At 30.0% G+C, this 27600-nt stretch overlaps 2 protein-coding genes across 2 annotated transcripts in view; one reads left to right on the top strand and one right to left on the bottom strand.

Moving 5' to 3' along the window:
• The window catches only part of kairos, a 36603-nt gene extending 9816 nt beyond the window's left edge, over nucleotides 1–26787 (top strand). Inside the window, exons 3-4 of the mRNA XM_070648444.1 lie at nucleotides 23383–23842; nucleotides 23967–26787. Coding sequence (XP_070504545.1) covers nucleotides 23383–23842; nucleotides 23967–25086 — 1580 coding nt within the window. The 3' untranslated portion in view covers nucleotides 25087–26787. The remainder of the gene's footprint in view (nucleotides 1–23382; nucleotides 23843–23966) is intronic.
• On the bottom strand, nucleotides 6466–8917 carry LOC139096694 (zinc finger protein 675-like). Its single transcript, XM_070648429.1, has 4 exons — nucleotides 8563–8917; nucleotides 7264–8493; nucleotides 6982–7200; nucleotides 6466–6757 (listed from the first exon to the last, which is right to left on the bottom strand). The coding sequence occupies exons 1-4, from the start codon at nucleotides 8854–8856 to the stop codon at nucleotides 6527–6529; spliced, it is 1974 nt and encodes a 657-aa protein (XP_070504530.1). The 5' UTR covers nucleotides 8857–8917; the 3' UTR covers nucleotides 6466–6526.
• Nucleotides 26788–27600: the final 813 nt, after the last annotated feature.

Here is a 27600-nt window from a genome sequence, read left to right as displayed (position 1 = left end):
TTCGTTTCATATTTAATCTCTTGAAGATTATTGAATTAACTTGAGTGCTTAGCGTAATTTTTTTTTGCAGAGCGTAATAGATAAATTTTTACAGCCACCATCCATTTTTCTTATCCAACGACTAAAAAGACTTTATAACAAAATTTAACATTAATCCTTTCTGAATTCAATTTAGGTCCTTTCTGGGTGTTTCACAAGTGTTTCATAAAAAACACTCAAAGCCCAGCATCGTCCACTTTATGACGTAATTTTATTTACGGATACAATTTGTTGATGACACTTTGAAACACTTGTTCATTCTTGATTGATTTATGATAATTTTAAATCAAACAAACTTTAAACTTGTTTGTACCTAAATTTAAACGAAATAAGATTTTGTCAGATTATTGAATCGGGCATTACACCTTGTTCCGAGTGACACAAATTATGGAGGCTCTGGCACGGATTTTTAAAGTATCCTCTTTTTAACTCCGTTTGACGGCCATATTGCCATATTCTTTATCGGAGCCTTTAAAACTCCGTGGCGGAGTCGTGTCATTTGTGTCGTTCGGGTCTTGCAACATTGAGTTGTCAAAAATAAACTTAAAGTTTAATTTTTCTCACAAACACTTGAAGCGTTGTCAGAATTTATTGCTAAGCATTAAGTTGTTACATCAGAGTGTAGGAACAAAAATGAAATTTGAGCGATAGCAAACAAATTTTTATGTTGAATTTACTCAACGATATAAAATTTTATCCATGAATGACTTTTCTCATCTTTTCATTCCATCACGTGCTTCGTTGTTTTGTCATTGTGATTGTGTACACATAAATATTTATACAGAAATTTTCCAATAGAAAAGACATTGAATCTTTAAGGAGATTTTTCTTGCATATAATGAAAATGCTGTTAAAGAATCAACATTTGCTTTTAAGTGTGTCTTAAATAATTAAGTTGTATATTCATCTAATCAAACACAAAAGATGTGACCTTTACTTAGGCTATACCAACTACTATCTATGACGTGATGTTGTGTTTCCATCCCAATAACTAGAAACAGTAAGCTGAATATTCTACGAAAACATTCGTTTCTTTATTCCGTATCATTTTCAAGTGTGTTGCTGTGTGTTGTTCCAAGAAAGGAAATATAGGACAAAACAGAATATATGCCAAAAGACACAAATATATTTTGAAAATATCCACTATGGAAGTGGGCGATCCAAGGTAAATAAATGAGTTCTCAAATGAACAATTTTGCTTTGAGCTGCATATTTTGATATGTGTATACATGTATATGTTCGCTCTTAAAGCGATGCCTTCATCACACGTTCAGAAGAATTTTATAGCTTACTGCTTAGCTGATCGTTGAAAACGTCAAAATATTAAATTTCAAATATCCAAAATTCATCCATTACTTTGCTTTTTCATGTGAGAGAAATCTTTATGTATTTTGTGTGCATGAATAAAAGGCAAACGATGGAGAACAAAAAGCTCTTTATCAATGACAGCATTAAAGAAAAGGGAAAGAAATAACTTTGGAATTTCATTTTTTGAAACGTTTTTTTTTCCTCTTAAAGCATTCATGCAGTAGTCAAGAAATATTTCATTTTAAAGGCAAAAAAATGTTTAGTGTCACAGCCAGTCACAAGTACATAATTTTCGTTTGACTTGAAGTAAAGCTCATTAATAGTTATTTATGTTGCATTTCATACGATAAGGGATTGTTTCCTCACGAGTATTTGTATTATTTAATAACGAAGCCTGCAATGGGCAAGCTAAGGGACAAATCATTTTGATTTAGTGCTTTTAATTTAAAAGTTTTAGCTTTTTAATTTTTGAAGTGCTTTTTGACTTTCTGGAAAAGGACTGGATAGTATCATTAAATCCCTTACTTGTTTTCACATCCAGCTACGTTTTGACTTCGAGCTCTGTAAAATATCATTTCAAATTCAGTTCAACATACAATTCCTTTGCATTGACAAGAAACAAATTTACTATTTTTAGAGCATCTCATTCTGATTATAATGGAACACATGTATGACACATATGTAAAGTATTACTAAAAACAGGAAGTTTTGCCCATTGCGGAAAATTCTGACACAAATGTCATTGTGTATGTATTATAAATAAAAGTTTACATCAAATAACTCTAAAAATAGTCCTGTGCAGCATTTAGAAAATGTTTTATGATCGAATTACAATGTACAACTGAATGATACTTTTGCATCATGACAATAAAATGGTACATTATGTTGAAGTGAAGGAGATTAAATTACGTGTAACATTAGAAAATGATAATTGAATTGAAAACATACTTATGTATGCATTGAAGTATGCTTATGAGGATAAAATACTTAGTTATCTCTAGAATATATTATCGTAAATTTAATGAAGTTTCATACTAACAAATGTGAATGATTGATTGATTTATAACTTTATGCTTTCATCTAAAACTTATTTGCCTTCGGGCGCTGTATAAAGGAGTCAACTTTATGCTATATATAAGATTACATTTTGGCGTAATGATTTCCACATAAAGTTTTATGTAGGAGTCGGAAAAAGCTATTTTTATTCTTTATTGAATGATAGATTTGAATTTATTTTTGAGATTTAAGTTTAAGTGGAACTAGGAGTCGTTTGCTATTTTTAAACCTTTTTTCTTGAAATGAATTTGTAAAATTTATTTACAACTGTGAAATTAATGTGCTTACGTGAAAAAGTACAAAAAAGGTGTAATTTAATGCTAACAAGGATAGAGTCACTTAGTTTATTTGTGGATATATTTTAAGCCATGTTACGCGGTTGTCTCCTTCCAATTTCTCAATCTTCAACAAAGCTATTATTAGGCTGATAGATAAATCATTGATCTATGTATTAGATAAGGATGAGCAACAATATAGCCACTATCATCGATAGCAACAAGTTTCTTTCTCATCTCATTTATTTACTTACTTCAACGCTTCTTCTTATCCTTATTCACATATTTTCAAATGAATATCGATGATGTAGAAAGATGTATTTTATTTATGTACATATGAAAGTGGAGGGAAGGTTGTAGCTATATTTTTATTAAGGGTTGTCTATGTCGTGCCATATTTTATCAATCAACATAATTGGAAGTATAATATAAGTTAAATGTAGCCTTTTGGGCAATAAAAACAAACATACATATGGGATCAAAAGTTCTTCGTCTTAAGCAAAATTTCTTTGACTGGTTTTATGTTATTTTTATTCAATGACTTTCATTAGATAAATATGAATGGATAGACTTTTTCATTAACTTAACCGACCACACGAAAAGAGATCTTTAAGCCAGAAACTTATGAGTGAAAATTAAAAAAAAAACCAATTTAAAGTTTAATTCAGTTTTATTAATAAAAAGGTTATTCAAATATCAAACAAGTTTATCCAACAATTTTGTTTAATTTAGGATATTCTAATTTACTTTAAATATTATCCACTCTAGAGTTTTAGCATCAATTTCTAGCAAATTTTTTAAACTACTTTTATTCCTTTAAAAAAGAGTTTGAAAATATTCAGCAAAAAAACTTGAACAAGATTATAATCAGATTTTGGATAATAATAACTTCCTGAGTGAAAATATCTTCTTACGTATATCGTTCAGAATATACGTGCTATGTGTATGAAATGTTAGAATAATATCAAAATATTATAAATACACCTATATTTTGCGAGCTTCTTGATGTTTGTTATGTCTGAACGGAGTGGCATCTGGGGTGACGAATCGTTTTTCCAGGAGATTCTGCCAATCCGATAGTAAGGCCTCTGTGGTCGGGTGATTAGGCACGTGGCACGTGTTGGTTCGTAGATTCGATTTCAATTTGCTAAATATTCTCCACTTTAGATTTCATACTGCTTTTAATAGCCCTAATTGTCTCAATTTTTCGTATGAATTTGAAACATCATACCTACCTAAATTTAATATGCATCAACAACAAATCCATCAGACAACAATTCAAGCAAATATCGTTAAAAATTACTGCTAAGGGCCTTCACTGATATATTTATAATCTCATGAAAATACTCACAGAACATTTTCAAGTGGAGAATTTAAAGCACAAACGGTAGAAAATATTGTGTTTAAAAGCCGTGAAAATTCAATGAAACAAGAAAAATAAGATTCGAAAAACGTCCCCCATCTGAAGATTTTTCATATTTCCATGACCACCCAGCTTTCAACAATTTTTTGATTTTAGAAAATTTAATACTTATTTTTGATATTTTACAATAAAAATCTTACGTTAGAATGTCTGTACATCATATTTCATTTATCAGTGGTTTCTGAGGTCTGTACATTTCATCATACAGAAACTTAAACTTTTTCCCTTTTCAATATCTTCATGTTTGCCTTAAGTTGACTTTCTTCATTTTCACATTATTTTGTGCTTAGACTTTCTATGTGGTATGTATAGAGTTTTAGGTATTGGGTTGAAAAACAGATTTCAGAACACTATTGAACTGTAACTTGAAATTTGGTATTAATGTTGAGCACCGTTTCGAGAAAAACTTTAGGCAATTGAATTGCCGTTTAAAATTATGTACACAATGTGCTCTGAAATCAAATTACTGACCCATTATTTAGTGTTAGAATTGAAAATCTGTAATGTAAGATTTTTAGGAGGAGAAAAACTTTTACATCCAACAAATCTATTTTGAGGCTTACTTTATGATCAAAAGAGGAAACGTGAGTAGAATACATAAATAAATAAAGTTTAAAAACATTTCAATGTAGAAGAAATTTTCAACATTTTCTATTTATCTTACATTGCCACAAAACTGAAAGAATGGGAAATAAAAATAAAGTGGAAAATTCTCCTTATTCAACGAAATAATTCATCTCATTTCATTTTTATACTTAATTGCTTTCCCATTCAAATCAATGCCAACAGCTTCTTCCTCTCCTCCATCCACGAATACTCGATATTTAATTTTGTACAGAAAGCGTACAAAAACGAAATTAAAAGTCATCAAAGAAGTACTTAATTCAGTAAATAAAGGAGAAAAAATTCTAGAATTGAAATTCAAACTGTGGACATGCCACAAAATGGTAAATGAAAAGGATTTGAATATGACTGAGTTGTAAAAGTTAGCAAGTGATAAAAATTTAATAAAGTATTCATGCGATGAGTGAGACAAAAGTTTAATTGTCCAGAAACAATGACTAGAAACTATTTCAAGTAAGTGAAGTAAAAAATGCAGCAAGATAGTAAAAGTGAGACAATAATGCTAGGATATGAGCATCCGGTATATCTTGATAGTAATGAAACCAAAAGAAGTTTTATAAAGAACAATGAAAAACGCAGTCTTTCTGCTCGATTTAATCATTTCCGCTAGGTAAAATTTATTTCTCTTTGTATTCAGCAATTAATTGTTCTATTCTGAGTTTCATTCTGGGAAAAATTAATGCAATCTGTGCATAGCTATAAATTCAAATTTAATCATGAAACGCATATTAAATGATGTGCTTTCAAAATGGCATTTTTGAGAGCTGTCTTTTAATTTAAATGAATTTTAGGCAAGTCTTTTAAGCAGAGCTCGAAGTCGACTCGGATTTTGTATGGAAAAGTCGACTTAAGTATAGTCTTCGAGCTATACTTTCAAAAATATCATCATTAAAAATTACAAGATTTACTTGAAATCAGTGTTGTTCAAACTGTGACCTGCGGTTTATTGGTGCATCGTAGAGCGAGCTCAGGCATGCTGAGAAAATTTCTACAGCCAAATTGTGTCATGGCTCAAAAAAGTTTGAACAACATTGCTTTAAATCCTTACCATAACATTTAAAACACTTTGTACCTTTTATTAATCATGTATGCATGAAATTTTTAATTACTCGCACGGCTATAAATATAAAAATAATATGTGCACAAATACACCATTGCCCTTCTGTGATTTAATTTTCTGATAAACAATCAACACATCACTTACTCAAACCGAATAAAATAAATTTGTTTATGCTAAAGGCTCGGCTCTGCAAAAAGCCGTTGGAAACCAATTTTTCATTCATTTTATACATTTACTGTTTGATTTTATGCCCACATAAAAATGAACAAATTTACTCGCTAGAATAAAACAAATACAATGGACTTAACATTTGAAAAAAGTGCTCGTGGAGTGCAATTTATTTTCATTTCATTTACCTCGATACTGAATACTGAAAGATACTCAAATAATTGAAACTTTTCAATGTTTTCATGGTAAAATTGTCGATATTTTTAAAGATTTGTGCTATAAATAAGATCCATATTGTGCGAAAATCTTTTAAATGTACCATTTGACGTCTGTCTATGTTGGCAGAACCATGGAATATAATTCTTTTATAAATGGAAATTATTCATACTCTAAATTATTTATAGAAAGTACCACGAATTATATTAAACATTATCTTTTGTGGTCTATATAAAAGAGGATACTATTTTTGGTATAATTCTGAGGAAATTCTTTAAAAAGACTGAAGATTTGTACATGTAAAATATTGTCATTTTTATTTATATTTTCTGTGTATTATTTCCTAAATTAGCCTAGTTAACTAACTCCATGCTGTTGCATTTTGTGTTGCTTTAATAAAGTACTCGTATTAAATGATGCTTCACAATAATCCAAGTCACATTGATATTCTTTTAATCCAACATGATGAGATTTTTGATGACGTCTTAATGCTACTCCAGTAAAGTATCCTGGTTTATCTGGGCACAGAGGACAGAAATGTATTCGCTTTGTTTCATCATGATACATCATGTGCTTTTGTAAAAGAGCCTAGGATTTATACAATAGAAGAAATGAAAATAAAAAGTTTGGAACTAATGCTATTGTGACGAGAATATTAAGGAGAATAAAAATCATGATTTATTCGTATTGCAATAAAGCTTAAGCCGATTATGATTTATGTGCTGATTCTTTTATGATTCTAATAGAAGCTGCATACATTATTCTAACGCAAATTAATGGTTTAAGCACAAATAGTTGAAAGTTTTACGTACCTTAGTCCTAAACACTTTGTCGCAAACATTACAAGGCGTTTTTTGAACTCGATGAACATTTCTCATATGATTAAATAATGAACGCTTAGTTGGACGTTCTTTATTGCATATATCACATTGATACACTTCTCCTTTTGATCCCACCAAATGTACATTTTTCTTATGTGTTCTTAATCCTTGACTGTTTGTAAACTCCTTTCCGCATAGCTCACAAATAACCTAATTTATGCAAATAAAAAATCATGTATTTACATGGAAATAATTTTTTTTATAAGCTCTTACTGGTCCTTTCCCCGAAAAAATTGGCGCTTTTTTTGATCCGCTTTCATCGTTGATTTTGACTAAATTTCGTGCATCATGAAACATTTTATGGACTACATAACTTTTAAGATTTTTACACTTCTTCTTACAAATTTCACATTCAATTATCTGTTCCTTTTTCATCGAGTCCTTGCTACATTGCTTGCAATGACTTTTGAATTGTGACTCTGAGGCATTCAAATATTGTTTACAAATTGGACAGTACTTTTTAGATTTTTTTAGATGTCCGTGAATTTTTACTATATGTTGATTGTATCCACTTTGTTTTGTGAAAATTTTTGAACATCCTTCAACCTCACATTTTACCTCTTTCACTTGGCAATCGTGTGCTTTGTAAGTTTTTCGGCCAGCAAACTTTAATCGACAGAAAAAACATTCGTAAATTCTATATGCATTAATATTTCGGTCTGGATTTTTAATAATTGCTTCTTTATCAACAATATTGTACTTGTCTTTTTCACTGAATATTGTTTCATTATCATTCTTTTCGAGTACACATTTATTGTCTTCTTGTTCAACACTTTCACTTATTCCGACTACGTCATTTCCATAAATTTCTTCATTATTTCCAACTTCTTCCTCCATATCATCGTCTTTCATATTATTTGAATAATCTTGAATATATGAATTGTCGGCTTGGTATTGTGAACAACCATCTTCATAAACAACATCCGCTTCTTCAAGATGCTCTTCCTCTATCATTTCAAAATGTGGCACATCTGTTTCGGGTATGTCGTCTTCAGTCGTCTCGATTATCTCAACTTTGAACCAAGGATTTTCATGTTTCTTTGTATTTTGAATTTCTTCAATTTTTTGATCCAGCTCCTCAAGTTCACCAATTATATCACTTTGTGCTTTTCGACAGCGTCTTCTGTAACTGTCAATATCAACAATTTGTTGAAAACATTTCTCACAGATTATTTCACTAAAAATGTCGTTGTGTTGGATCTCAATGCCGATCATTTTGAGAAATTCGACAACATCTATTTGATATGCTTCTAATTTGCTTATGGGTACACATTTAATATCCTTGTCACATTCAAAACAAAACCGGCACAAATTTTTCAAGCTCTGTATTTTCGTTTGCCTTTCGAGGAGAATTTCCTGCTCACGCTCTACATTTGATGTTGCGTAAAGAAAATCAATACTATCAGCATTAATGTACTCTTGAGTATTACAATCGTACGGAATCTATGAAGGAAATATTAAATTATTAAATGATATTTTGAAAATATTTTGCATCACAAACAAAATTATCACCTCAATTTTTTCAAGTTTATGTTTTGATTCCCGATAGTAAATTGTTGGAACTGAATTTTTGTGTAAATAAAGTCTTCCTTTCTTCTTTTGAATAAAGCAATCGGTTGTAAAATGGTCTTCACAAATAGCAGAGTTTTTTGGATCAAATGAATTTCCTCTTCTTGTAAACTGTATCCATAATTTTCTGATTTGATTGTTTTTATCACATTCCTTTGGAAATCGAAAAAAATGTTTGCCTCCATGACTTGACGGTTGTGACCGTGACGAACAGTCTGTGACAGCACAAACAACCATTTTGTAATGAAGATTAAACTAAGTTTCCTAAATAAATTTTTAACAAAAACTTCAATCTACAGCTGTTTTCATTTTTATGTCATTGTATTGGTGAGAACATGCGCTGTTTACATTATTTTCATGTTTTATGGCTCTCACGAGCAAATTGTTTATTAGTATTGGTTAAATTTGAAATTAAAATCCGTTACGTCTTTTGTGAGGTTTTGATAAACAGCAAAAAGATTAATTTTGCTGATTACTAAAATGTTCTTACCTTAAGCTTATGAGCCATAATATAAGCATTAAAAACAAAGATTCACAAATTCCTACCTTTGGAATAATTACCTTGATAACCAAAAATTTCCTCAAAAAATTTATTAAAACAACAGATTCAAGCTTAAATCTTTGCTGCGGGATACATTTTCATATTCTTCACAACAAGAACATACACATACCTTTTTGTTTTGTTCTACTTATTGGTGAAGCACGTTTGTCTTATTTTGATCAACAGGCATTTCAGCCTTAAACTAAAACCTGTTGCTTCTTTTGAATGGATATTATAGCCACATCAAATATAATGAACAAACATTTACGGATATGATGAAAAAAACTGCAAATACAATTCATTGACAACAAATATTGTTTGCTTATCATGGAAAACATTAAAAGAAAAGAAAATCTTCAAGCACAATTTTCCGTTTTCATCTTTTTCCTGTACTCTCATAGCTTGTGAAGCTGAATAGAATTAGATGAGAAAATTGATTTTTGATTCAATTTTTATTGAGCTATAAATAGCTTTTGTAACCGTATTATGTAATATCCATGTTTATTGTGTTCAACAGTAGGTACATGAATATTTATATTTATCAATGTTAAGCTATCAGAATGCTGTAGACTGAATGAATTGAATAAATGAGAATGCACGTAGGAAGTAGTGAAACGAGATATGAAAGAATATTTATTGTGGTTGAGATATTTCAATTTCAATGGATGTGTAGCCTATTATATCTTCTTTATTATTATCATTATTTAGATATGCATCTATTCAAGTTTTCCGACTGGTATCGTATTTCTAAGAATGATAAATAAATTTAGCTTGCTTGCGATTATTTTCATTTCTGACTTTCCACATTTATAATATTGTGAAGCTTAATGCATGTTTTCTTAGTAAATTTAGAATTCTAAGGATTGCAGTCTGTTCTTTAAGGCAAAGTGCTTGCAAAATTGAAGTTCAATAGCAATATCATGTGGATATTAGAAATCATACTTCTTCTAAGGAAACAGTAGGATTTAAGGAAATCCTAGTGGGACTGGAACCCACGCTTTACGATTTTAAGTCGTCGTATACTTCTACCAATTAGCTATCGATGAATGTAAGCGAGCGTTACACAAAGCACATTTAATTCTTTCTCTATCCAGTGCTCATTACACAGCTTTTATCGTTGTATTGGATCACATCACAAATTCAACAGTGGAAGATGCAAACGATACTCATTTATAAATGCTAATCATTTCATGTCTTTAAGACATTGAAAATTTAACAATTTTCTAAAAGATAAAATGTTTAAAATTACCATTAAAATAGAATATCCCAATATTCAGGAGCTTAATTGTAAATAATTTTTATTGCAATTCTTTTACGAGAAGAAAGCTTTTATTCTCGTAAAATGAGGCGAAAAATCTTTTAACAATAAAACAAATTTTTATGTGTAAAAGTACAAAGTATTTTGGGTAATAAGCCAGATTATAATAGGCATTTATTTCGCAAAAGTTGCTACTGAACATTAAATCCAATTTTCTAATTCAATGATAATAAAAAAAGTATTATAACCATACGCATGTTAATGTTGATGAATATGGCAAGAAGGAAATGAAAAAAGCATATTCTTTAAATTTCTGAAAATAAATTTTGAGATTTCCTAAAACTGTAACCTACATAATCTGTAATGAGATTGAGGAAATACAAAGAAGCGTGTCATTATTACAAGATGATTTTAAAGCAATTGCTAAGAAATAAAATAAAAATGTTTCAAGGGTCTAGCCTTATGAAAACATGAAAGGGCCCAGCAAAAATAGAATTTACAGTTTCATCCGAATGCCTATTCGCTTCATCCATTCAGGAGCAGCCTTTTTTTTTGCTATACCAGTTATTGACGTCACAGAAACCATTTTTAACTCCAAATATCATAAATTCTTTCTGTGCGATGAGCTAGAGCATCAATAGACAACAAAAAATTGGCATTTTTACATATGTTTGTAAAGGAATATGCTTTGAATATTAGTATGATGCCTCGATATGTGATGGAAGTACAATTTATTTGAAAGCAGAAATTTAGTTTCAATGTCCAACAATATTACTGTAATCCTGTTGAATAGTCATAGAAACAATTTCCAAAAATCACACGCGTCACCAGACAGACTGTTAATTCGGAACTTCTGGCTTGAAGGCTAAGTATCGTTTACCACTAAAGCACTTAAATTTTACAACAAAATGGTAAACCATTTATAAAAAACATTTCCAATATAACAGACATAATGTACTTTTACGACAAGCTTTTTCATCCTTTAGGCAATGTACAAATTGTGATGAAAACGAGCTGGGTCTTTTAACATTAAAATAAAATCTACTTTGTGGAAATAAAATGAAATGAAAGTAAAAGAACAAAACAGAATTACTTGAGAAATTTCTCAACTATAAAGTCCATCAGTTTAATGAGAGAATAAGATGAAGCTTTTAATTTGGATCGTCAGAAAAGTAAATTTGATAATCATGAAATTATTTTAAAGCTCAATCATGCGATGACAATAGAAAATCGATTTACTTTTGACATTTTGTCAGTTTATTAAAGGCTTAATAAAGTTTAAAATTTTGATTAATGTTTGTGTCCCAATAAAGAAGTATTATGAAAAATGACGATGATGATGTTGATGTCAGATGTTCAATTTAAAATTTTTTTACATTTTCTTTTTATTATTATGTTATTTTCCGTTCATTGGCGAGAGAAACTTTGAAATCCCAAAAGTAATCTTCAATATTTCCTTTATATAATTTTGCTATTGAGTCCATCCATCCATCACTTTTATGTTTCCATTCGTCATGACATTGATGATGATGCACATCTAGATAAGATGTGGCAATCGAGTGTCCTTGTTGAACGTTATTAAGAAATTGAAACGTGAATGTTTCATCAATTTATGGATTGAGAAGTGACAGTGAATATAAAAAGAAAAATGTTACTAAATCACTTTTTCCACGTATTTCAAAACCGAGGTGCTTTTCATGACATTTTCTCATGCGTACAATATTTTTTACGTGATTTTTTTTAATGTTAAAGTATATATAAGGAATTTATATGACAATCAACGTTTCCTTTTCTCTTCTTCCTACTTACTTACATGGAAAAAGAATTTGAGGGCAAATGTGCAACAGTTCGTTCCAAATTTGTCGTTTAAGATGAAATCTTTTCTTGGAGCGGAAATTCTTTTTTGGCTAATTCTTACATCATTACGAAATTTCATTTCTAGGAAGGAAATTCTTTTCGAATGTAAACGTGAAAATCTTGAGCAAATTATCAATTTGTCGGTATAATATGTGATTCAACAATGCATATAAAGGAAGCAATATATTTATATTGAGAAATAAATTTCCCTAGTGAAGTGAATTGAGGATCATCGTGTGCTTTATTTGATTACCTTTGGTGAACTTTACTTTTGCTGGTATCAATGAAGCTCAAAGGACAAAATGAAATTGACATATGAATGTAACATAGAAGAACCAATTTTGTATACAGAATGTTAGAATTAATTAAAAACATTTCAGTGAACATTCAATATCCTGCTCACGAGTAACCTTACTTTTTCCGCCCTTAAACTATTTTAATAAATTTCCATAAATTCATGATGTTTTATTTTTAAAGATTCACACTTTTTCTCCACTTATTGGAAAACTTTGGATGTTTATGTTTATTCCGTTCCACATGGATCTTACATAAAGTTATAAGGTTGAACTTCATAAAAAAGTTTTGAATATTCTGATTAAGTTACAAGAAAAGTTTATTCAATATTCATAATTTCAGATATAACAGCAATCAGTCCGAGAGACACAAATAAAGATGGCTCCACCAGGGAGCTTTTAATGATCACTTAAAGCTCCTTCGAATAACCTCCGATAGCTCATTGATAGGAGCTTGTGACCGGAATTCATGGGAATTATATCAACATTGGAGGAGTCTTCTAAAGCTCCCGTGGTAGAACCTTCTTCATTTGTGTTGCTCAGGAACAGCAGACAACATCCTTTAATTATGAATAATTGAATATAAAGTTTTCTCCTATACATTAATCAAATATTGTGTATTGAAATCTATCATACAGATTTTCAGATATTTGGCTACACGTTGAATGCCGATGAAAATCTCAAATCTCTTCAAATATTTTCATAAATAAACTTTTTATTCTATAAAACAAATAATGAACCAATCTGTGTTTTTCTTCGATGAGATAATACAAAATTGAATGTAAATAGAATAAAGAGCTTTTTATTCTAAGAAATTTGCGTGGGTTGTATGAATAAAATTATCTATGTACGTAAATCTAATCCTTCAATGTTTAGAAAAAAAAGATTTAAATCAGATTGTCTTCAATATTTACACATGTCACAAAAAAAAATACACGATACTTGAAATTGATTTTTTCTTTCTTTCGCAAATGAATGAAAATTTTGACAGGATTCGCAAAACTTTAACAAAAAGTCGATAAATTCAAATTTAGAAAATGAAATGAAAGATTATGCTGAATATGTTCCTTCTTTAAAAACTTTCATCCAAAAAAAATTGTACATGATTGCTGAATAGATGAAAAATGAATGAAGAAAATTTCATCGTCAGTCAAATCTATTTGCTTATCAATTTCCCTCTTTACATCCGACAAATAAGCGATTTTGATTGAATTTACATTTTACGTTGGTAGGAAAATGAATAGAATCTTCTGTATGAATAGGCAGTACATGTGTATGTGCTTTAGAATGAGCAGGATTTGAAAGATTTTCAATTTTATTATTTTTATTATTGTCTTTATGCCTGAAGCAACTACGATTAATATTGCAAAAAGCTCATCATTCCACATGTAATTTGATGGCGTTTTCTCGTTTTATTGCCGCAAAGCAATCTCATATTATATAGGAAATGAGGCAGAACACTGATTATTATCGCTTTCATACATGTGAATACCTATAATATGAGGTTCTACATCTTTCTCTCGAGTAGATTGAAATTTTTTTCCAAGTGCTTTTGAATCATTTTAAATAATCTTGTGGCAACGAGAAACAAAAAGCAAGTTTGAAAGAAAATTCATTATGCTAATGCAGTCGCTGATTTATAGTGCTGAAGTTTTATGCACAAACTAGTAATAAATATGTTAATCTTAAGATATGCTAACATGAAAGTTAATGCTAATGATTTGATGCTTTTAAAGGATTGAATTAAGAAATTTAAACTAATTGCAATTGAGCATTAAGTATGGACTCGATCCCTGGGTACAATTTTGTCATACACGACCCTCTTTTATTCAGCATTCATGAATATCTTTATAAATGTAATTTTTAAAAACATTCTCAAATCACTGAATTCAATTAAATTTTGCCAGCACATAAATTTTGCCGAAATATGCGCTCAATAGATCTTACACAGTTATGTTGATTCATTCGTGTGCGGTGTATTTGAAAATACGGAAAAAAAATTTCAAACTTGTTTAAAGCAACAAATGTTGCATGGGAAACTTGTGCAACATTTTAATGTTAAAGTTTTTCAATGGAAAATTCTATATCCATTCACATCATTGACTTAAAAAGTTTTCCATGAAAAAATGTTTATGCTTTACAGATGGAGTTCATTACGCTTGTGGAAATTTTCTGATTTAGTTTTTGTGATTACATTGAATGACAAATTTTGTTTCTTTTTTTGGGGTCTATGGAAATGATTTCAGTAGAATTAATATTTTCCAAATGTACATCTCTCATGATGGAACGAGCAATCAAAAGTTATTTTGAATACTTGAGTACCAGTTTAAATGAATTTAGATAAGAACCGCTGCAAAAAGATATCACCGTCGGAATTTGTAATTTTAGAATAGAAAATAAATATTTTAATTGTAATTTAAATAATAATAGAATTTTAGGAGCTGTCCTGGGAGATTTTCGCCTTTTTTACGTAGTATTCCTTCCAGTTACATAATCGAAAATCTTAATTTATTAAACTTTAAATTTTTGCAAATCAGGAATTATAGAAGTAAAGTGTTTAATTTCTGATTGTAATCAAATCAGATCTTCTTCTTGCTTTACATTTCCTTCTCCACTGATTTCAACAAATCTACAATTTCATACTACTCAACAAACATATTAAAATGTCATTATTTATGTCCATATTCTCTTGACATTTACGGAAATTAAGATTTCCGTATCTATGACAGAAACATCATCTTCATACTGTATGTAGAGAATTTCCTGAATTGAAAAAATTAATAGAAAGTCCGTTTACGATTCATGATTAACTAAAAGTGGACTGATAATCTGATTGATTTTATAAAGGTTCTTCTGCTTTTAAATTGTTTCCTCTAAGATGACTTGTATCTTCACAAATATATCCTTCGGTGTCCTACTTTTCTGACATTTAACCGTTTCAATGCGTTCTAGGATGGCTTAAAGTGTCAAATCAAAAGGTATTTAAGCTTACAGATAGAAACTATTGAGTTTGAAAGTAAACTTTACTGTCTAGTTTTTATGGTATATTTTTTGTAACTGTGTTGTAAATGTAGTTTAATTAAAACGACTTCCTCACGGATTTTTAATTAAATGCGATGTTTATTTATCCGAGTTCAAAAACAGACTGAATATTTTATATCAAAAGGGGTTTACAATTAAGTACAATAAATATTATTCAAATCTCAAATGAACGTTATAACAACATTCATTTCATATTTTATCTGATTTTATTAACTCTAAAGTTTCGAATAACATCAGTATTTTAGTGGTAAACATCAAGAGACTTCATTACCATAATAATGATCATATTATTACTTTGATAAAGTAGTCAATTAGATAAAAAATATAAATTACGTATCAAAATTATGTACCTGAATAAATGTGAAACATTTTAGCACTTTATATCCACTCGATATGTATAAAAGTTTTATAAACCAATTTGAATTTTTCCATTAAAATCTTGAAGAAAATGAACGTTGCCTCAAGAACTTGGGTTTCTTGAGAATACTTCTTATGTACTCAGCGTCTTCAATAAGATAATGCAATTTCTAATTCGCACTTTTCCACCTTTTTCACTTCTCTTTTTCTCTACGGGAGCTCGTATATATTTGTTAGAGATAGAAATTAAGATAATATCCATAAATCCAATTGTTTGCAAATGACACTATAGATGGATAGATGATAAAAAAAAACCTCATCATCGTCATCATCTTTAAAGAATGAAGAGAGATCACTTCGAATAAAATATAAGCTCTATAAATGAATGAGAGCAGTGATAAAAATATGCAAATTAATGGCAACCTGAAGTGAGCATTGTTGCTTCCATAAAATTCAATTGTATGATACCTTAACATCGCAGCTTTCTATTTTTTGGTGCTTTTTATTTATATTCTGAAATGCCGATCCCTCATCATATTATTCGTCAAAATAATAGAAATGAGGAGAAGAGAAATTCGAAATCATCAACTTATGAAAATGGTCCTCGAGAGGTCTCCCGCGAAAATGGAGAGGAAAAAGCGTAAAAACTTTTGTATTTTAGATGAGCAGCGAGAGTTGGGAAAAAACTCATTTATAATTAATTTCGAATCTCCTATTTCTCTTATTTTGACATTCTGTTTCATTTCATTCCGACGCATTTTATTTGAAAAAGTTTCTTACTCTGCCTGATTACCCTTCTATTATATTGCATATTTTAGACTTGGCTTGCTATTCATCATATTATGCAATAACTTTTAGTTGAATTATTTGAATCACAAAATTATGACTTCATTTAAAGATAAAGCTAGTGCTCGAAAACGATTAAAATACGCATCAAAATTTACAACCATTACGTGTTATTTACAAAACAGTTTATAATTAACTACGGCTTCAGAATAATAAAGCTGACTTAAATAAATACAATGGAATTTTCCGAGCGGTACAATAAGGCGAACAGTATTATTTGGCTCTAAAAATAGACATAAATCAACCTTAACAAGGCAACTTCGCGTCTTACCATGTTGTGTTGTTCGGGATGAGTATGTAAAGGGAGTATACTAGACTTTTAATGAAAAATTGTCTGAGGCAAAAGAAATGTTATAAAAACATTGTTTTAAAAACAAGTGAAGTCCTACTAAAGAGAGTTAATATAACTACTACTGCCGTTATAGTTTATTATCATTTTTTAAAAATATTCTATTCGTTCTCAAATTTACTCTCACAAAGTCGAAAATTTCAGTTCCTTTCTTCTTTTAACTTATTATTCTTTTACCCTAACTCATTTCTAATGAACGAAGGTCGTGGACGATAAAAATGCTGTTATTGAAAATTCTTATCATAATTCTTTTTACACCTTTTGGGTATTTTGTTATGCTTGTTATAAGAGCTTTTTTGTTTTTGCTCTAAAACGCCCAGCATCATTATTTTAAGTACAAAAGTTTTCTTTTATAACCTAGCGGACTTTCAAATTATTATGTCCAAATTTGTGAGAATTTTTGTACAAATTTTAATAATTTATATTTTGTGATTAATAATAATTATTCAACACAAAAATTAAGTACTTATAATATCCAAGAGCATATTCAGAGGTTCAGGGGTGAGAGATTTCGTGACAAAAATCTCCAAAATCTTCCATTAAATTTTTACTTCCAATACAGAAAAATTGCAAAAAGATTTTTAGATTTTCGTACGCATTGAATAGCAATGCTTAAAAATAAATATCTAAAATTTGTTTATATCAATCATATTTTCGAATTCTTAAAAAGCATTTTCGCTCCTTTTCATCCCTTTTATGGTCTCCATTTAAGGTATTCTAAAAATAGTTTTATTGATAGCGTTAGCAACAATCGTTCAAACGATTCATTATGCGTGACTAACGATGTGATCATTGGATGCTTCTAAAATACCTCAATTAAGCTATTCATTTAATACAAAAGTGAGCATGACTAAACAAATAAATAAAAGCACTGCCAATAAACATCTATTTTGTTTTATTTATTCAAGTTTATCGCTTTACTATTTCTTTATTAAACATTAATCACAATCAATGCTAGCATTCATAGGCAAAAGGTTTATTTTTCCTTCTTCATGCTTTAATTATTGTTCTAGATGGGGAGCTTTTGTCATTATTTCTATTAATCTTGGTTAAGCTCATCTGTGTCTGCATTAATTTGATATGTGAATGCTTTAATATTTGCAAGGATATTGCTTTGTATACGCATGTCAGTGATAATTTTATTAAATTATATCATTATATATTCTCATCATAATCCACAGCTTTATGGTTTCATCATGATGATGTGATGGCTTAGAGCTCTTATTGTTCATTGATTTATTGGTTTTAGATGACTAAATTTCTTTCTAAGAATTCCAGACTTTTTAAAAAATTTAATGTAATTTTGTAAATTAAAGATGAAAATTATTTTCTTTCCTGGAAAGAGCATCTAATAAATTTATTAGCAGCTTCGGAATTGCTTCTTGAAAAACTACAGTGAGATTGAAAAAATGAAAGAATGAATGAGAAGTGAAAATAAATTTAATTATGATTTTATACTGAGGTTGCTTATATACAGATGCACAGCTGTTTTCTTTTGCATTTTCTTTGCCTTATTTTCGATCAAGATAGAATTATCACAACTCCTTGTTGATTTATATTTCTTCCAAGTTTTAATTAGCAAATTAACTTTTTTTTTATTTATTTTATGAATAAGTTCTAGTTAAAGTTTTCCATTGCAAGAATCGAGGTTATGAAATCTTCATTAGAAATGTAGAATCATAATGCAATTGGTAATATCGGTTGATAAAATCCTAGTACACAACAGAATGTTCATCTTAAGGTTTGCATAAAAAACATAAATCTATAAATCTTTAAGTTTCAATTAAATTTTAAAATGAAGGAAATAACTCCCACAAATTTTCTACACTTTCTGACTTAAAGCTTTATATACTACACCTGTACCTTTCATCGTAATTAAGGTTATGAATTAAAAATTTCCTGTTAAAGCTTTTGGGCATGGCCGTTTAGAAATTCACACTCAGTAATTTGAAGTTAAAGGCATTTTTCTCCTTAGTTGGACTTTTTAGGATCACTTTTGATAGTTATAATTGTAGAAATTCATAAAACCAACATTTTGGCATATAATTTTCTATGATTAGAGCTTTAATTAATGCAAAAATTCAAAAAATATCTCAATTACTGAGTGAGAATTTTTGTTCCCTTTTTTTAAATTTTAAAAAAAAATTAATAAAAATCGCTAAATTTATGTGTTTATTATGATTTAAATTGTGGGAGCATAAAGATTTTATGTTCCTTTTTAAGATTAGATTACTCTACGGAAGCAAGTCATGCTGTAAATTAGTTCAATTAGCATGATTAGTATTCTGTTTTTGAAAAAAATTATTTTTTTCCGTTGAAATTTTGAAAAAAAATGGAACGGTATTTGCGGCTAAGCCCTTTTATAATTATTTTCACTCAATTTAAAAACACGAATAGCAATTTCATGAATAATAAAACATTTTTTTGATATTTTTATTAAATTTATGAATTTTTCATTTGAAAGGAACTTGCATGCTAAATATATTTTGTGCCTTCAAATTAAACCAAAGCTAATTAGCGTATTAAAATTGTTTTTCTATGAAAAACTTGTATACTTTAATTAAAACTAATAATGTACATTACAATTTATGCGATCATTTGCCTGTCATTCACGATTCCACTCATCATTTCAATTTGCTAAAACCACTGTGTCATACAGATACCACAATGTAACAATTGTACTGACAATTCTAAAATGTAATTTGCTGTTTACTGAATATATAAACAGATATAAACCATTTGTTTCCTGTTTCGTTTGTATACCAAAGAGGGTCAAAGAAGTGCTTGTACAGATGTTAAAGTCATGAAAATATAATTTAAACAATGAATTTTTAAAGAACTTTCCGAAATTCAAAGTCCTGTGTCTTCATTGAATTTGTACATAAATTAAAAAGAAGTAAGTTGAGTACTTAAAAGTTTGAAGGAAAATTTACATTGGTACAGAGCAATGTGCTGTTAATGTATTTATTTCCAAAGTTTATTCTACAAATATATTTGTGTTTTGTTTCATAAAACAAAGTATTGCATTACTAGAATAAAACCCTATAAGCACAGTTTTAAGATTTCAATATAACGGTTATTTTGGCTTCAATGAGGATGTATTTACCGAAATTTTTAAAGCAACTGAGCATGATTGTAAAAATGGAGAAAAACCAAAAGCGGAATGTACTAAGTAAAATAAAATTATTAACATCCAAGCTCTAATATGCTGCAATAATGACTATTTTTATATGTTGGTAAATATTGTCATTATCTGATATGCTTGCAACATGTTTTTGAAGCACATAATTGTTTCGAAGATTAGTTAACAAAACTGTTGCTCGTTATGCTTGTTACAAAATTAGTTTTTGTGAAGGTTGAAATTGTGCTATGTAATCCTAATTAAGAGAAGGTTATCTTGAATCAGACAACTGAAAATTTCATTTCCAATTTCAGTTGAAAAATCTTCAGAATAACATTTTCATAGAGAATAATTCTGGAAAAATTGGACACAATTTTTGAATTATAAATAGAATTATTTTGGTCATAGGACCCGAAAAATGACCTCTAAAATAGTGATGGATATCTCTCCTAAATTGATGACAGTTTAGGGATTTACAAAACCATGTCAAAAAATGATGCGATTTTGGGAGTTTCCACGACTTGCTTGCAGTAAAACATGTGGGCAGAATATCTAGTATTATGTTCTCTTTCCATAGTAATGTGTATATCCTCGAACGATTTTTTTAGGAAAACAAAATGATGGAGGTTGCATCAAAATAAATTGTTGTGGTTTGCGGAATCTTTTTATCATGTTAAACATAATCCATGACTTTAAAAATGAAAATTCAAGCTGACAGAAAATTTAGATCAACTTTTTTGTTTAAGCACAAACTCATTCGTCATTAAGTATTCGTGTTCACAACCAATTTTTCATCCGCAACTTATGGCCTGCTGTAAATGAAATTTTTTTCGACAATCATTATAATTTAATTACATCTACTGCTGTTTAGTAGTCATGCTAGACGTGACTTGTTGCTCAACTGCTAATACATGTCCGGAAATTAAATGAATAATGAGTTTTTTATTATTGGAGCATAAAAAAATCTTCAACAAGAAAATGTGTATATATATTAAATGAAAATGTCAAGGTAGCATATAATTTATGTACATGCGGTGCCACATTAATAACAAAAAATTGCTTACTAATCCTTTGAGGACATTTTCAACATTATTCTTCATCATTCATCTCGTCTATCATATGCGAGCTTTTAATTATTTACCTGTTGCACCATCCTTGGGCTTAAATACTAGGTAGCATTTTGGAGGGGGATTATCATACGGGAATAAATCTTGTCCTTAATCATAAAATGCAATCTTAATACAAAATCATAATTCAAATTTTGGAAAATACAATTTTAACCCCAAAAAATGCTTGAATGTATTTTCCCCCTATCTTTTAATTTGGAAGCTTTAGCACAGCATGATATAGAAACGGCACTGCTGTGTTTTACAATATTAATTGGAAGCAACAGGGAAAGCGAGAAACACATTAGCAAAGTGGAAGACTTATTTTCTTTTCACTCAAAAATTTACATAGCTCTTGAATTCACTTTGATGTCTTGGCGAAAATATAAATGTTTGTGGAAATGAAAGCTTAAAGAATTAATAGTATAACAAGAACTTTCTACCTTTTGAGCTGTCATATCCTTGTGTTTCAAAGCTCGACAACAAAACATCTTTAAAAGTGTTTTCTCGATGTAGCTCCTTTCATCAACTCAAGTATAATTTTGAAGCATAAAACGCCATTATTCCCAACGTTATTATGTCGCGGGTGCCAAAACATTAATCACTGCACACAAAAGCTGTGAAGCAAACAAAAACATTTTCAATTTTATAATTTTATGCTCACTGAGTTCCTTAATTGTTCATTTAAAACACGTTGATGACAGGAAGATGAGGATTTAATTTTGCAGATTTAAGGTGTGAACGTCCTTAATGAAATGAGGATATTAGCTTTCGTTAAGAATTTAAAATTTCTTTATAAGCTTCAAATGTAAACTTTAGAGAAGATATTGCTATGTAAAGAACCTTCTAGTATATAGGATAAATCGAATATAACCCTTTCATGATCAACATTCTCGGAATAAAAATATACTCGGTACTTGAGATGTCAATTTGAAAAACATTTAAGGCCATGAAAAAATTAAATTAATCAGAAATTGAGTTAAAATGTATTAATCAGAGTATTACCTATAAAAAAGAACAATTATTGAAAGCATGCATCACAAAAACATGTGAAAATTAATTCACTTGTTTTTTGGATGAAAAAGTTGAATATTTTATGTCACAAAGTGAGAAAATGAAAATTTTAAATACATTGCTATCAATTATTATTGGTCAATACCGCTATAGTTGATTATCCATTTCAGTTTATTCAAAAGATTCAGATGTTGGAATCCAGTTCTCGAGATCAAGACTTCGAAAAACTCTCTTGGAGTCTCGAAATTGTTATAAATTTATCGTTTGAATACTGAAGTAAATTTAAAATCTAGGATAATCCACTTTAGTGAAATAGTTGGCCGTATATCAGTATCCAGAAATATTTAATGTGGAAACCTTCAAAAATCAATAGCATGAATATAACAATGATAAATAAAAGCAGTACTGCTTTTTACTGGTTAAACAAAACAAAATCAATTATGATTTTCTGCTATTGAATTATTAATTTAAAAAAAAATAAAACTCATTGATGAATTAAAATTTGTTTAAAAACACATTAAGGATACAATTTTCAAAACTAACTACCAAAAATTTGTCAATAATAAAATGTTTGACTCAACTCTGAATTCAGAAGCGTACGCCCGTTTCCACTTAATTATTAATTTGCTATTAGCTATTCATTGGTATTATCAAATATTTTTCCAAGAATCTTGTCCTTTGTTATGTTTACAATGTTAATTTAAGGCTGCAAAAACAATGTTATGCTCAATAATTAATTTCCTTTTGTAAGCGATACTCTAATAGAAATTGACTCTGTTGCTAAGCAATCATAACGTCGTGCAGCAAATATTAATTAAGATTCTATTAATTAAATGTTGGCATCATTTAGATACAATGTATGCAGTATCATTTTCATCGGTTTATGAAGGAAAAATGAGTTTATTGTTAGATTTTTCTTTTTAATTTAAGAGCAGAAAACTTTTACAATTAAAACTTTGAATACTTTTTTTCTGTTCAGACACCCTCGCAAAATTACGTCGGACGGCATTTTCGCCATTTGGTGCGAATAATCAAGAGCCATTAATTGTGGTTGAAGAATCAGAACTTGACGAGAAAGATGAAACGGAAGAAAGCCAAAAATCGTCATCACCACGTCAGAGTTTAGACATTGATTCACCCGTAAATCCTTATCTTTTGTCACCATGGCGTGATCCACGCGAGACAAGAAAGCATTCACTTCCCACACCACCATGTACGAGTGGGATTACCGCAAGTCAAGTAAGAAGATTATCTGAACGTGGTGGTGAGGGATCTGGACCATCACCTATGGAGCAAGCATTTTTGGCGACTCTTTCACAAGCTCCGGCACCACAACCTGGAGGCAGACGTCATTCAGTAGTCACAATTTCAAAAGTACCATCAACATTATTTGGTAGAAACCGCAGAGAATCGATTGCTGCTGTACCGAATTTTCAGCGGTGAGTACGGTCACATTTTAAAACCTTGAGGCTATGTAAACGAGAAAATTTTCATGAATAATGAGTGCCTCTCTTATATTCTCTATTCATTTATTTTTTATTTATTTGCATTTAAAACAAAAAGCTCCACACCTGGATCATCACGTAGAGAGAGTTTTGCAGGTGGACCCCCATCAACAGATCTACGCGGTAGTATACATAATTTACAACTAGACATCATGGATGATATCGTACAAGCACGCAAGGCTCGTATGAAATTATGGAACACGAGCAATGAGAAAGTTTGCGAGGTACAAACAGTGGATGAAGCTGGAACATCATCCGCACAACGTTACACAAATAGACGTTTTTCCGATTTTATTCAATCCACATTAGCACCCATACCACAACACCGTCGTGCGTCTGAGAATCCAAGCATGCTATCTCCCAGTGTGACTCGTGCTCCAAGTCCAAGTCCATCTAAAAAAGCTGGCATCATATGTACTAATACTGATTTAATCTCTTTACTTTCATCATTAGCCTCTTCCGCTACTGAAATAAATCGAATAAATGAAGTGCCCACACCAATTCTCACGCAGCCGCCATCATCGAAAAACCAAACATCGTCGGCATCGTCAGCATCAAGTAGTAATTTCTTACGACCAGAACGTAAGAGTAGTCTTAAGAAATCAAATCGATCAAATAGCTTCGATGTGTCAATATTGAAAGGCGTTAAGCAACAATTTACAGATGACTCAAAATCATCGTCTTCATCATCTTCAACAGCAGCTGGTAGTGGTTGGTTTACCAAACGCCACATGCCAGCTTCAAAACGACAAAATACAGTTAAATCATCAGCACAAGCAACAGTAACATTTGCTCGTGAAACGTTCGACAAGTTAACCGATAATTCATCAAATAATAATTCACCATCGTCACGTGATAAGACATCAGCAGCAGCAGCATCAGCAAAGAAAAAGAAAGAACATAAATCACCACTTAATCGTTTGAAATGGGACGGAAGGAGTGCAATTGTTGATGCGCGAATTATTGGAAGTGCCATTGAAGGCTTTCTTCGTGGAGGAAGCTCATCATCATCAAATAGTAAAAATTCTAAAGATTCGTCGCGATTAAAAAAAGGCTCAACATCAACACCAACAAAAACTGGCTGGTTCAGTCGTACAACCGAAGACGAGGATTCAAGCGGTGACACTTGCGATACATCATCCCTTTGTGCTACATTGAAGGATTTGTTTGTCAAATAAATCACTTAATTTGACTCTTTGTGAGTGACCGTCTCTACGGTGATGGCTAATATTTCATGCGAATGCTTTTACATTATTTTTTTTTGTCTCGTCAATTAACCAGAACCTTTTTTTTTGTTCACCATCACTGCTTCGTCTTTCTGCTTTAATTTCCACAAAGTTTAAGTAGAACCTTTTTATATGAATGTCTATAGAAAGAATTATATTTTTCTGTCAAATGACCACAATGAGAACATTTTAGATTAAATGCTGTTTTCCAGCTTTTACAGACCCACATCTGTTAGACACAATGAAAGTTAAAAATACATTGAAGCATATTTAAAGCTTCAAATCAAAATAATTGAACACAAAACCCAATTTCTTAATTTAATCAGTCCACTTATTAAGTCATTGACCAGAAAATATTTTTCAATATCAACATGACAGGATATCATTCTGAAGCAAAAAATAGAAAAAGAATGAAAGAGGCGACATTCAATAACAAAACAAGAAAAATCGAAAGATGAAATAAGAAAAATGCCTTTCACGGAAAAAGCAATAAAAAGTCATTAATCTCACTGTTACATCTATCCGGTTCGCTGATTCTAAAGAACTCGGGTATTTATTTCTTTCATTCATTTACGAATAACCAATTTATTTCCAAAAGACCCCAAGAAAAATGTGTACATTGTGAGATAAAGAATTATTGTTTTTTTTTAAATAAGTGGCAAATTGAACATTTCTACGCTTGATGAATTTATTTATTGGACGTCAGCACAATATGATACAACTGTATAGAATTTAAAAATAATAATGCAGGTGTAAATTTAGCGTAGGATTATGAAGTACAAATCTTTTATTTGATGCTTATCCCGAGCGACACAAATGAAGGAGGTTACATGCCATATGGCAGCCATTTGGATGTACCTTCAATGTGACTTCTATTTGGTGCGAGTATAAGGGCTTTAGTAGAGCCTTAAAAGTTCCGTGGCGAAGCTTTCTTCATTTGTGTAGTTCGGGTTAAATTGACATTGGTAGTAAACAGGCGTTTTTTGGAAGGATTCATTAATTATTTTTAAACTAACCTTCGTAGAAACTTATAAAATTGAAAAGAAAATTGAAATTCTCTTAACTTACAAAGTAGACCTTTAACATCCTTTATTTATCAGATTCAATTTTGATTTAACTGATGCGAATATTCATTGATTATTAATATTTTTCCCAATACCTCATGCAGCACCCACCTCCACGAATAATGCATAAATATATACATTAATCATTGTATTATCTTTAATTCTGTTTGGATAATAAATTGTCAATAAATAAACTCAAACCTGTATTACATGCCAGATTAATTGAATTAAATTTTATCGCTAAATAATTTCATGAAAAATTAATGAGAACTCAACAATCGAATTGATTAAATTAATTACAGTTTATATTTCCCATCAAAAATTAATTAACTCATTTATCTATACAGGTGTATCATGAAGCTGTGCTTGAATGAATGAACATATATCAATTTATAACTGTTTAGGTGAGGGAAAAGTTTTCACAAATTATGGAAAAATTAGGCAAAATGCAAACTTTTTACAATTCACTATGGGGCAAAATGAAAAAGGACATTCACTTTGTTTTTTGGACTTTTTCGAATTACATCTAGTGGGTATTATTTTCTTGTAGTACATATAGCAATAGACTTGCATGCCAAATTTCAAGTCATTTGGTTGTTTGGTCGATTCAGGAGCTGTTTAAAGTTGAAAAGTAGTAAAAAACAGATTTTTTCACATCCTGTTTGACTCGGGAAATTCCATATTTAATTAAAAGATATTGAAAAACGGTTTTCGGTTCCTAATTGACTATAGAAGAGCTTTAATTTTATATACTGAAAGTTTATATTACTGGGTTTTAATGGCAGGGCTTTAGAAAATATGAAAATACCAGGAAAAAAAAGCTTCAGGCGTTCGGAACTAACATTTTTAGGTCGATTTCCCCATACGGAGCCATACTAGCTTAAAGTACTTACTTTCTAGTTTTCAAAACCGTTAAAACCTTTACAATAAGTACTGGGGAGCAAAAGTTATTGCATTTTAAGTTTTGGACGAATTTTTCTCAAAACTAATATTTCTCATATAAATTTAGAAAATATCGGTTGATAATAGTTTTTTTATGAATTTAGCCATTTAAGAACGATTAGTGAAGAAATTTTTACAAAAAGTTCAAAATTCGCCGAGTTAGAGGTACATATGCTATTTGACGACTTGACCCTTTTTCTCATTTCAAACGGCTATAACTTTTACATGACTAAATATTTTTCAATTCTGATTAGCTTGTTATAATACCTTTCCAACAATTATAATACTTAATAGTTGGAAGTAGTCTTGGTCGTGAAAACGGACCCTGTTTGTGACTGACCCTTTACAAAGAAATTTTCAAAAAAGTCATTTCTAAAACTACCACTTAGAAATTAAATAATATAATGTTTTTGTGTTTTTTAGGTCAAAATATGATAGTTATGAATCTCAAAACACAAAA

The sequence above is a fragment of the Chironomus tepperi genome, unplaced genomic scaffold (assembly GCF_022539635.2).
Source record: "Chironomus tepperi strain 1889 unplaced genomic scaffold, CSIRO-AGI_Ctep_v1 contig_398, whole genome shotgun sequence".
NCBI lineage: Eukaryota > Metazoa > Arthropoda > Insecta > Diptera > Chironomidae > Chironomus > Chironomus tepperi.
The sequence above is the reverse complement of the archived record's forward strand: the minus strand, read 5'-3'. Positions and strand labels throughout refer to the sequence as shown.